The sequence below is a fragment of the Xyrauchen texanus genome, chromosome 19 (assembly GCF_025860055.1).
Source record: "Xyrauchen texanus isolate HMW12.3.18 chromosome 19, RBS_HiC_50CHRs, whole genome shotgun sequence".
NCBI lineage: Eukaryota > Metazoa > Chordata > Actinopteri > Cypriniformes > Catostomidae > Xyrauchen > Xyrauchen texanus.
Genome location: NC_068294.1, coordinates 19,071,001 through 19,083,817, shown reverse-complemented (window position 1 = coordinate 19,083,817; position 12,817 = coordinate 19,071,001). Strand labels below are relative to the sequence as shown.

Sequence of the window (12,817 nt, the reverse complement as noted above, 5' to 3'; positions counted from 1 at the left end):
CTTCATTAAACAAATTATCTTATTTACAGTGGAGCTAATGACGTGGCCATTCGACCAACTGTTCCAACAAATACCACACATCTGATTTATTCATACCACTTTTACAGTTTAATCCGCCTTTTCATGTATCTGCCCAGTGTGGCATAATGCACATTGTTGTGGGAGCGTTCGAGTTTCTGCTGAGAGATGCAAGTATAAAGGCGGTCTCTCGCTTGTCAGTGTCGACGGATTTCAATCTATTTGTGTGATTTTTTTTAAATTTGCACATCACACTTGCTATCTATAAAGCGTAGTCTAAGACTGATTTTTAAATAGTTTAGGTAAACCAATTCACCAGGAAACGTTACGACTACATAGTTGAGAAAGATTTCCGTCAGAATGGTCAAATCAGACGTGATAACGTACACTATGGGGCAGCATACATGTGTTGAGGTAGTGTTAGCCGAAGTAATCAAACCAACTGCTAGTTTGACGGGAATCCTAGCAATGCGTTATCACTCAAATTGTGTGTTTGTTAAACAATTGTGGGCATGTTAAAGTAGGCTTCAATTCTAGACTATTCTTTTCGCGGGGTCAACCAACGTGCCAAGCTTTCTCATTGTTGGTAGCCTACCAAGATTATCGTAACCGAAGAAGTCACATCTGTTGATATGAATTTTATCTGGTAAATTGACCCACTTAACTGAATTTTAACTGAAAATGAACGAATTACCAATTTAATACCCCATAGCCTATTTACATGCTTGTTATGCGAAACTTTGCTTTACACATCAAGTCGGTCCAGCCTATATTTGTATTGGGCCAAATCACACCTATTTGCACAACTCTGTCTTTACATGTTGCACAGATTCAAAGGGTCTAAAAATGCAAAAAATAAAATACAAACATTGAATGCTGGTTTCAAAGTGAGGATGTAACCTCACTTATTTTAATGCTCTGAGTTGAGCTTTCTGAGGTAAAAAAGGAATAGCTTTTATAACTGTTATTGCTTGCACAATCTGGATTCAATACAAGATTTGCTTAATCGACAGCTCTTATTGCAGAATGCTGATTACCAGAAAAAAAAATATTTTGACTCGTCCCCTTCTTTAAAATAAGCAAAAATCAGACACTTACAATGGAAGTCAATGGGGCCAATATTTGGAGGGTTTAAAGAAATGCGTAGCTTATAATTTTATAAAAGCACTTATATGAATTCTTCTGTTAAAACTCATTTATTATTTGAGCTGTAAAGTTGTTTAAATTGTCTTTTTAGGGTTTGTTGACATTACATGGTCACGGCAACAAAGTTGAAAAATTGGCTTAACTTTACACAGAAAAGGTTAGTAAGAGATTTTATCACAGTAAAACCACATTAACATGAATATTGTGTACGTCTAGTGGCGATACTTTTAAAATTGTGAGGATTTTAATGTTTACAGATTGGCCCTTTACAGATTACAGTTTACAGATTCACTTCCATTGTAAGTGCCTCACTGAAACCCAGATGTTTGCTTTTTTTTTTAAGAAAAGGAGGGGGAAGTCAAACAAATGTTTTTAGTAATAAACATTATGCCACAAATGCTGTCGATTGAGCTTAACTTTGTATTGAACGGAATATTCCTTTAAGAGCATTTGACCTCCCAGTTCTCATCACCGTAATGCATACAGATGTTTTACTGTTACTTTTTGGCAAAAAACAAACAAAAAAAAAAAAAACATCAAAACTGTATCATCACTAACCAGAGTGTAATTTAAAGGCCTGTGATTGTTTTTGGAGACCAGGCCTAAAAGCATTTATTGCCTAAATCAGGTAACCAAGTAATCAGTAGTGAAATATCAATGATGGTATCAACTATTCAAATTTGATGTTTTTCATGGACAATAATGTGGTCTTAATATGCATTTAAATATTCTCTTCATTACATTGCTTCTGGCAAATTGGGGGCATAAAGCATGATAAACTTTTAAATAAAATCACATCACAATTCCTTCTTTTACTATCAGCAAACTTGTTGTGAAAGCTTAGATTCTTGTTATTTTTACTTATCCATGTCAAATTGTCCTTTTGTTCCACATACTTCAATGTAAAAATATGTTTTATAAGGTATTGTGGCATTTGGTTGGTTGGTCAGCCTGATCTCTGTTGGGTTGGTTTCCCTCCATATAAGACCTGCCTCTTAGACTTTATGCAGTCAAAAGCTTGAGAAAAGGAAATCTAACAATTAGTCTATGCCAATATTTTTCCTGGAATACAGGTTTCAGCCTTTGTTACAGTTGAAAATAAATTCATTGTTTTATTAGGTGTGTGTTATACCAGTAGAAGAACCACTTTGACATTATAGGTCAATTAAACCACAAAGCAATTCCTTACATATGCATCGCACATCACATTTAAGCACATTTAACCTCCCAATTCTCATTAGTCTCATTACTATTAGCCAAAAAAAAAAAAAAAAACAGCTGAAACATCCACACCAAACACTGAAAAGCTATACAGTACATCCATGTTGATTTGGGGCATAGGCTCAAAAATCAAATACAAGGAATGAAAAAGCATGCACACAAGAAACAATCTTCCCAGATATTTATTAAGAGGCCAAAAAAGTGCCAAAGTTCTCAGTGCAAGAATAAAACATTTTCGATTGACATTGTCATCAGTGTCCCGTTTTACAATGAAAATTGTATTTGTTCTTGCAGTGAGCACTTCTGCAGCTTTATTTTCTTCACTTTTTTGGCCTCTTAATAAATCTCCTGGATGATTGTCTCTAGACATTGTGTGCAAGCTTATTCTCTTCTTGTATTTACTTACATTTACATTTATGCATTTGGCAGACGCTTTTATCCAAAGCGACTTACAGAGCCTTACAGATCTACATTTAGAGATTCTCATTTCCGTAACACAGTAACTTTTTTTCTACTGTATTACAGCACATAAATACTTTCGTACAATGATTTTAATATAACATTTAGCAACAATGAAAGGCAGTACCAAGGGAGTACTACTATGATGTAAAAATACAATACAATTCATTTTTTCACATGGCGGTCATGAGAATATCATAATGACCATTTTATCCGCATTGTGGCGATGAGAATTGGATGGTAGCAACAGTTTGCATAATTATCATGCAAATGTAACAATGATCCCAATGTAAAAAAAAAAAAAATTAAAATAAATCTGGCTACATGTGCATATACAAAATACAATATCTTATTTGTTTCTTTTGATTTTGGAGTACAAAAAGAACAGGAAATGTTCTTGACAATTTTTGTGAGAATCACCTAAATAAATGAGGGGAAAGAAAAATAGGAAATAGAAGGGAAAAAAAAGAACAAATGAAATTCATATAATCTATTCTATGAATGTGTAAGTCTGTCAGCGTAGTGAGATAGGACTGAAGGAGGAGAGTGCAGCTTATTACCAGTGCACGCGGCTCCGGAGCCTTGTCACCTGTGGGAACAGGCCGGCTTTAGGACCCAGTGTGCGCGATTTTCCTCTCCAGCTGCTGCGGCGATGAGGGAAGATCGCGGGGAGAAACCCTAAATTCACACGGTAGTGTTAAATCCTCCGCTAAATCATACTCTCGGACATTACCTGAAACCACAGGCACGGACACCTCCCCCTGTCTCTTGATGAATAGGCCATCTCAAGTTCAGAGGCATAGGAGAGCCGTTTGGGGGCGTTAAGGTAAGGCGGCGCGATTCCATGCGATTAATAACAAAGGCGCTGTACTGGCGAGCGAGGGGGCATTAAGGGGGGCATTGCACAACGCAATGGAGGGCGACAGTCAACTCTCTAAACTTTGCACTTGCACATGAGAGCGTCCAAGTCGTGACGAGAAGCGTAACCATCTAAAACGGTGGATGTATTAATATAGTCTTCTAAATAAAGGGTGCGGGGAGGTTTTAAAATGCGTGTTTAATGTTGTGTCACAAACTGACCTCACGCGATCAGAAGAGCCAATGTCATTATGTGCGTTACGGCCTACGAAAGTGACGAGCCAGTGTGCGTATCGCTCAAATACGTTAAATGGCCTAATTCAGGATGCAATAAGTTCGGTTATTTTGCATCACCTCAACCTGCCCACTTCACGTGCTCCTCTCCCACCCTTGCGACATTACTACCTCAGTCATGCAGCGGAGCACCGACCAGACCCCACTGCTGACTAGTTGCACGGCCTTTCTGTTGTCATTTCCCGAGCCAGTTCTTTTTAATCGTGTTTTGCAACTAAGTTGTAAATGTTACTCAAGCGATGACGCTCATTCCCCGTGTGTTCGCATTCGCAGTCACATCGCAGGCCCGTTTAAAGCAGCTAATGGTGGCTGGAATTTGAGACTGTGACCAAGTCAAACTTTTCATATTCCTCGAGTGAGAATCTCAAGGCCTTTCCGTACAGTTAACAGGCTATGTGGGAGCTTCCATGTTCTGGTTCGTTAGCTTTTGGCCCCCGAACAACAAGCGGTGTTTTCAAGCATAATGAGAGCTCCACCGTCAGTTTGTAGAGACTTTCTCGTCAGTAACGAGAAGAGCCCGCTCACAGCCATCGCTCGTGCATATACAGTACTATACTAGTGGTCTATATGTAAATGCTTGCACGTGCACTGAGGAGTATGTCTGATGCGTCCGTACCATTTTTAGACAAATATTGCGATCTCTGAAATATTTGTGGGGTTTATAGGCTACTGCAATGGTTTTGTCCTCATTTCAATGACAGTGCATACACGCCTTAGTGAAATGTAGCATTTACATGTGTCTTAATTTTATGTTGGTGTTAAAATGAATACCCTTTATTTTTTTACGTGATCACCGGTGCTCAAGCGTACGTGACAGTCTCATCGCAGTCTACGGGGTCAGTTTGCATTGAAGCAGTTATGACAAAAATAGGTCATCGTCTCAAAAATGTTAAAATGTTCTACTGTTTTGCAGGAGGGAGAACACATATAACCTATATAATGTTGCATATTATCCGACGAGCCGTCGCTGTAGGCTACTCGATTTCTGTTTGTATAGGAATGAGAGCGTATTCTTTATTATGGAAATTATAAAAACGTTGCATTATTGGACAGGACTGCAAATTATTATATACTATAGGCCTACATACATAGTCATCGAATCATCATGTGCACGGTCTGTCAAATCTCCGATGCCAAACCTTGGTAACTTACAAGACAATGTATATATATCTGCTGATCAGGAAGACTCGATCTTAAAGGAAAGGCTGTGAATTTAACATTTTTGGCCGTGATGATAGAATCACAATGCATTGATTGCTATAAGATGCATCTTTTGCTTGGAACTCTACTTAACCTGTGGGAAGCAGCAATGTGAGGACTTATTGAGAAGGCATTAGTCTATATGGTCACTGTGAGTTACTCTTTAATGTGACATACAGGATAAGGCTGCAACAGAAAAAAGGTCATGTTGTATGTCAGTTTCATCATCTGTTGGTAATGCACAAAGAAATATTTGAACGTATTTGAAAGTATTGGAAAGATAATGGTATTGTTTTGTATGTTGTGGGAGTTCTTACTGTTAAAAATCGCATCACTCGCTCAACAGCTTTATGGTGTTAGCTCTACAATTTTTAAAGGAATTGTAATGCAATATTGTGCCCTGTCTGTTCTAGCTCAGGTTCACCTAAAATAAATGGTTGTGAGAATATCATAATGTTGAATAAAGCTTATAAAATACAGTCTTTGTCTAACATGTGTAATCACACCAGGTATAGCTAATAATGCACTATGTCTGAAACTGAAAGTATACCGGTCTGAGATCAAAGATGGCACTGAATGGCTACTGAACATCTGATGGATTTGATTTAGCTATCATCATGACTCTTGTCTTGATACAAGGAAGATAACCCAAGATTATTTGTGCCTTGCTGCTGAAAATGCGACTGATCATTTCTAGATAAGCATGACAGGCAGAGAAAATTATCTTAAGAAAATGGTTCACCCCAAAAAATGAAAATTATCTCATCGTTTACTCACCATCATGCCATCCCAGATGTGTATGACTTTCTTTCTTCTGCTGAGCACAAATTAAGATTTTTAGAAGAATATTTCAGCTCTGTAGGTCTTCACAATGCAAACCCATATGACTCTGGTGGTTATATATATATATATATGAATACCTACAGAGCTGAAATATTCTTCTAAAAATCTTCATTTGTGTTCTGCAGATGAAAGAAAGTCATACACGTCTGGGATGGCATGAGGGTGAGTAAATGATGAGAAAATTTTCATTTTGTTTATGTTGGGGTGAACTATCCCTTTTAAAATGTCTTTATTTCAAGTATGACAAGAGAGTTTAGATCCACAGGAGAATAATATTATTTTACCATTATTTTGCATTTTTTTTGTGTTAACCATCATACAGAGCCAGTGTTTTTAGTTAAAGAGAAAACAGATGCTATTCTTTCCAAACACTTTTTCATTAAATAGGCCATTTAAAAAGTAAATATTAGAAATAAACATTGTTTTTAATGTCAAAATAAATGTCCACAAAAAGCCAGGCCATTTTGATGATGGCTGGCCAAGGTGGTTCTGATTCTTATTAGCCTGTATATATAGATCTGATGTGAACATTTAGTTTAGAATGCTTTAATACAAAACCTTTCACTATGTGTTCTTATAATAGGCAGCATTATTATAAGTTCAGCTACTCTATGAATTCATCTGTGCAATAATGTTTGCAATAACAGTTCACATCTGTTTTAAATGGAAAGTGACTTTCCAGAAATATCTTACAACTGTTGATGATAGCGATGACACCTGTGCTTATGGCATAGAACTAAAAAGAGTGGGCTACTGAGAGAAAGAAAGAAGTTTGACTGGAAATGTACCTAAAAAAAAAGACTTGACATATGTGTGCACATGGCTATATAATGGTGTTTTATGTTAACTTATTTATCAATGATTTTGTTTTTGTAGGATGCTACAGGTTTCTGCTGTTTCAAGTGAAGGCTCATACAGTATCCTTGTTAAAATAAAACGTGCTTCATTCTCTAACTATAGGCTACAAGAAAGAAAACGATATTTCTTGCTTATCAGGAAAGTAGAAATACATATAGAACTGCCCATCAATTTAAGTATTTATGATCACATGTTTGTCCATGATCTATTCCTGAGTGCAACTCAGTCGGTGCGGTTCGTTGTTGACCTATAGTGAGGACATCAATAGGACTTCGAATAGTTCTCATCGCACCCAGCAGGGTCTCGATTCCTCGTTTTATTAATTCCGCTGCAACGTTTGTCTACCAGCACAGACTCGAACTCTTTCTGTGCCTGCCAGCCGTAGTTCACGTGTGAGGATTTGAAAGCGCGATTGTAAGAATATGCACGTGCTGTGCATTGAGCCTCGCGCGTTGCGTCCGAGATATGCAACGGTTTAATTGAGAGAGGGTGTATTTTCACTTTGTTACTCGGGTAGGGGTTTTTCAGTTCAGCGCACCGTTGCGATCCCCTTTCCCCTTGAGCGGCTGGATTCTCGCGGTGCACATTGGGAGTTGGAGTCCTCGCTCCTCCCTTCTCAGGGCTGACGCGGCCAGGGCGTGGATGCCGAAACACTACAACTCCCACACGATCGCGACTCCATCTGCCTCTCTCTCTCGCTCTCTCCCACCAGAACAGAGACGGAGAGATACGAACCCCCCCTCGGACTTTCAAAACCGAAAATCGTCGAGATTAGTGAACTGCGACTGACAAGAACGGAAGACCGGATTAACGCCTTTATCTTGATGCTCAAACATCTTCTAAATGTCGCTCAAACGGGTTGGTGCACGTTTGTACGATTTTATATGGTTATTTGGCTCGCTAATTACCTTTTGGAATTGTTCAGTGTTTAATAGACGAACGGTTTGGTTCTGGGGATGTGTCATGTCATAACAGTGTGATTGTTAGAGCTGGTCCGATACGGGCCGATGCCAGAACGTCTCGGACACAATAAGTGTCGTACACTGGCAGACGGCTGCTCTTAACATTTCCAAGCGGAGTAAAATGCAAACCAATAGTTGCTAAGAGGGGAGACGGGAGCTCCTTCAGTTCAGCACACCTTGCTCCGTACGAAATAACGCGCTCTCCTCGTGCCATGCAGCAGAAGTGACGATAATAATAAGGAAAGGTAGGCAAAACTCGGCGACACGATTTAGTATTCAAACGCTCCGCGAGGGAAACGTGCAGAGACAGCCAAAGTACGTACGGTGTTTCCTCATGAGGGAGATAACATCCCCCCGAAATGTGCGCGTGACATTTCTCTCCCCGTCTCGAGCTCTAATTCGGCAAAGACGTCGTCATAGCTCGGCTCGCGCTCGGTGGAGACAATAAACGGTCACTTTAGTTTGAGCTGTGAATGATGTTGGCCGGTACGAACGTGTCGGTTAGTTTGGCTACATTGTGGCCACACGGAGTATCAACCACGGAGCCATTCGGTTGTTCCTGCGAAGGAAATTTCTGTTTCGGTTAATCCCCGCTCTCAGAGCGCCTTCGTTTATGTTGTTTGGACATCGCGTTAATATGAGACGGATTTATCATGGGGCGTTTCGTTTCACCTGAGACGCTCTTGTATTGTGTGATACGTGTTTTTTAGTTCGCGCGAGTGGGTTGTTCAGAGTTTGAGCAATACAGGTTTTTGTCTGTTTTAGGGCGATGCTTTCCTCATATGTAATGGCTTTGTGTGCATACGTGAACATTGGCTGGTCATCGACTGCTTTATGCTGGCAGTTCCGCATCATCTACGGGTAAACTTGTCTCCATTGTGCATATATGAGCTCCCGACAGACTGACCGGGAGACCGCGAGTGTGCTAAGCTTATGTCCACTTCTCCGTTTACCATCGCTCCTTTGCGCTGATAACCCCCAATTAAAAGTGTTTACCCGTCCTACGTCTCGTGATAAATAATTTCTGAACGAAAATTACCTGTTCTGTCTTCAGCTGCAGAATAACAGGATCTGATCACACAATAACATCTGGCTCGTAAACTTTCCAGTGATCAGTGTTTTAAGGCCTGTATACGAGATTGAGCTCGGTTACGCCGGAGATCTGTCAGGCAGGTACTTTAAAGGTTCCGACTGCAGAAGAATAAGCAGTTTCTCTCCGCATCATATTTTAAGACAGCTGTCACCTGTATCGACAATGTGCTGCTGCTGCGCTCACCTGCATTCCGATGTGAATAAAAGAGGCGTTAACGACGTTTAAATGGAGTGAAAATTGGATTTCTGTGACTGCAAATTTGACCGGGATGAACATTTACGTCGTTGGCCTTTTCTAGTCATTTCTGGCCTTTTAACAACATTTATATCAATATGAGATTATTTATTTACAAACTAACACATTTTCTCAAGTTTTTGTAAATGCTCTTGGGGTTCAAAGTATTTTTCTTTGTTTGTAATTAATTTGACACATGTCTGGTACAAATATGTGATCTGGTTTTATGAATACAGTGTATGCTTTTCCCCCTATTATCTAGCTGGGAAGAAGTGGTGAAAAGTTACAATGTTTCCCACAGGTAACAGGTGAGGGACACATTATAACATGACTATATGACAGCTTAAAATACCCCTCTAACAACTGTATTTGATCTAAGTAATATGCATAGAAGATAAATTATTATGTCAAGAAAGCCTAGTTATTAACATTGCCATATGAAATATGCCTTAAATGAAGATTCTGGGTTCAATACAAGTTAAGCTCAATCGACAGCATTTGTGGCGTTATGTTGATTTATGAAAAAAAAACAACGATTTTGACTCGTCCCTCCTTTTCTTAAAAAAAAGCTGTGTTACAGTGGAAGTGAATGGGTCCAATCTGTAAATTTTAAAATACTCACTGTTACAAAGCTTACTTTTCTGTGTAAAGTTATGGACAATTTTACAACTTTCCACGACAACGTAATGTCGTAAACCCTATAACGTCCTTAAAAACAATGATTTACACAACTTTACAGCTCAAATAATACATGAGTTTTAACAGAAGGATGAATGTTAGTGCTTTTATAAAATTATAAGCTTCACATTTCTGACTTTAAACACTCCAAAAATTGGCCTCATTCACTTCCATTGTAAGTGCCTCACTCAGTAACCTCAGTTTTTGATTATATTAAAGAAAAGGAGAGACAAGTTAAAATACATTTTTGTGGTAATCAATATTATGCCAAAAAAGCTGTCGATTGTGCTTAACTTGTATTGAACCTGGAATATTCCTTTAATTTTGACACTTAACAGTGAACACACAACAAAGCCACAGAAGAGGCCAACATTAAACTAGCAAATAGATGAAGACACACACACATACACGGGAATGATGTGAATTTCATAGTTACCTGCATGGAATCGCATATAGTTTGTTCTTATAGGGGCCTGTGTAACTGAGATTTAAACCTGGCTATTCACTTCTGTTGGCTAGCTAAGCATTAAATGAATATGCAAGATGCTAATTTACAGATTGGAGATTAAAATGATACCAAGTTTGCTTTGTTTTAAATAAGCACTAAAAACAGAGATGAACTTTCATTTGAAATTTTTCGATATATTCCAAGGCTTTTTTTTATATATTGCTATTGCAAAGGTTAAGTTTCTTCATACCAGTTTTTGTGGAAACTCTTAAACCATGTTTGTTACAACTAGCCCACATTAGTTTGTGCCCCGGTCTCCCCTATTGTTGATAGTTTAGCTGATAAAACATAAAAAATTCATTTCCACAAAACATTTCAGGAAACACAATTTGTGAAAATTTAGATGTGGTCTAGGACCTTTATAAAGTTCCAGACAGCGCATGTCATTGAAGAAACTGTGCCTTACAGCCTTGTTTTCATTCCCTTCAAAAATTAAATATGGCACTGCTCTGAGTAAGGTCTATGGGATGATTTAATTTTGAACGCAACAACTTTAACTCAAATATATAACATAAGTTTGAGTTCAGAACATTTCGTTTGGTTTGGATTTTATATTGATTTGATCAGTTGAGCTCTGACAGGACTTTTATTTTCTCCAAGGAATGAGATTAAATCACAGCTTGACCACCTCATTAAAAGTAAACATTTGTTGTGATGCATACTCTGTGTCTGTGAACATGAGATGTTTTTCTTTCTTTTTATGTCCGTAAAAAGTGAAGCTTCTTCGTTAGAGTGAGTTCAGGGCACTTTAATTGTTGTTCTGTTCTTTCATTCTGCACTGTGGTTGTTTTTTATTTTATTTTTTTTGATGTTCTGCCTTGGTTTGTCCCACTGAGGTAATGAGGCTGTAAAACAAGCATCAACGTTTGCATGGCCCCAGATCCTGTATTCTCAAGCCATGGCTCTTGTGGCCTGCCATGCCCTCTACCACTCCCATCTACAGCACTGTCCTGTATGAGGGTTTGGGATCTGATCAGGATTGGGTGCTCTGCTGCCTAAAAGAAGGGCAAAATAGAGTATGCAGACTTAGACTACCCCATCGTCACATGCAATGTGGGCTAAGATGATGTTAGTGCAGAAGAACTTTCTCTTCAACTGTGGGAGATGGGGTTTTGATCGCCTCATAGTTATTGACCTGAGTTTTCAGTGTTGAGACGTTCAACTATAATAACTCCCTCTCATACTCTAAATTGATTTGTTGGTGAGTCAAAGGTCAAACTCCGCTTGTTCACAAAATTTCAACAGTCTTAAGAAAGATGATGACCGCACATGCTTGCAAGCATGCAGTATAATGTAAATCACTGAGCAGTAAATTATGAATTCTTTTTTAAATAAATAGTTATTTACATGGTTACACTATTAGTATCATCTCTATTCCTTCTCAAGTTTTGGTGTGAAGGAAATCGAGACATCTTGACTAAGAAAACCTCTGTTACTCACAGGAAGTTTCCAGCCGGTCTCATTTCACTGACTGTAACAAGAGACGTACTGTGGCCTCATGTTTTGTAATAATTTTGTCAGATTACAGGGAAATAGACACATGAAACATGGAAATATTATCATCTAACATAATTCAATCTAATTCATTTTGCTTTTTTTACATTTTAGAATTCTTTGTGTTCAGTTGAATCATTTTGAGTGATTTTTGTTTTTTCTGCCAAATGTGAAGGAATTTTGTTTGTTATTTGAATGTAGTTCTGTAATAGGGATTATCAGTTGATGTTTGTTTGTAAGAATGTCAGGTAAATGTAATCTATAACCAACTAAACAGCTTTTCTTAGAAATGTAATAAATGTGTTTATAAGATTTAAGATGCCTCTTAATAATGTACAATGCTAGACTGCAAATCTATATCTTTCAGTTCATTTAATTAATGAGATCTTAGTTGATCTTGGGTGGGCTACAAAACGATAAGGTATATCAAAGAACAATTTATTTAGAGTGAAAAATCAATAGCATGGTTCAGCTGTTTTTTATATATGTTCAATGAAGCAGACAGAATTGTCTTGATTTTTGAAGCACAATATAAAAACATAATTTGAATCTTATGGCAGATTGAATAATCAATTAATTTGTTCCTTATTTTTTAATCACTTGTTTCTTTTAGGTTGTTTAATATTCTCTAGGGTAATGTTTTTAAAGTATAGTGGTTTTTTAAATGCTTTAAATGTAAACTTTCCCTTAGAAGATATTCTCAAATGCCCAATTTTTGCAGTTTTGTGAAGCTGAAAATGATTTCAGTATCTCTTTCTGCTACAGCACTGCACAGTACTCAAGAGGAAAATCCCTTAAAAAGTCACTTGTCCACACACACTGAGTAATGCGTTGAGGAAACGCCTATGCAGGTAACGTATATTTTATTGTTCTAGCTGCTCCTCTGACTCTTTCATGATTATCTTTTTCTTTCCCCCTAAGTCAAAGTTACATTCCTCTTTCTCTGCACAG

General features: G+C 38.0%; 1 protein-coding gene across 2 annotated transcripts in view; it reads left to right on the top strand.

Moving 5' to 3' along the window:
* Nucleotides 1–3,523: 3,523 nt before the first annotated feature.
* The window catches only part of LOC127659391 (BCL-6 corepressor-like protein 1), a 44,686-nt gene continuing 35,392 nt past the window's right edge, over nt 3,524–12,817 (top strand). The window contains exons 1-2 of one of the 2 annotated variants that reach the window (XM_052149183.1): nt 3,524–3,670; nt 12,632–12,717. In XM_052149183.1, coding sequence (XP_052005143.1) covers nt 12,712–12,717 — 6 coding nt within the window. In that variant the 5' untranslated portion in view covers nt 3,524–3,670; nt 12,632–12,711. Of the gene's footprint in view, nt 3,671–7,663; nt 7,756–12,631; nt 12,718–12,817 lie in introns of those variants that run through there. The other variant, XM_052149182.1, reaches the window with a different exon arrangement.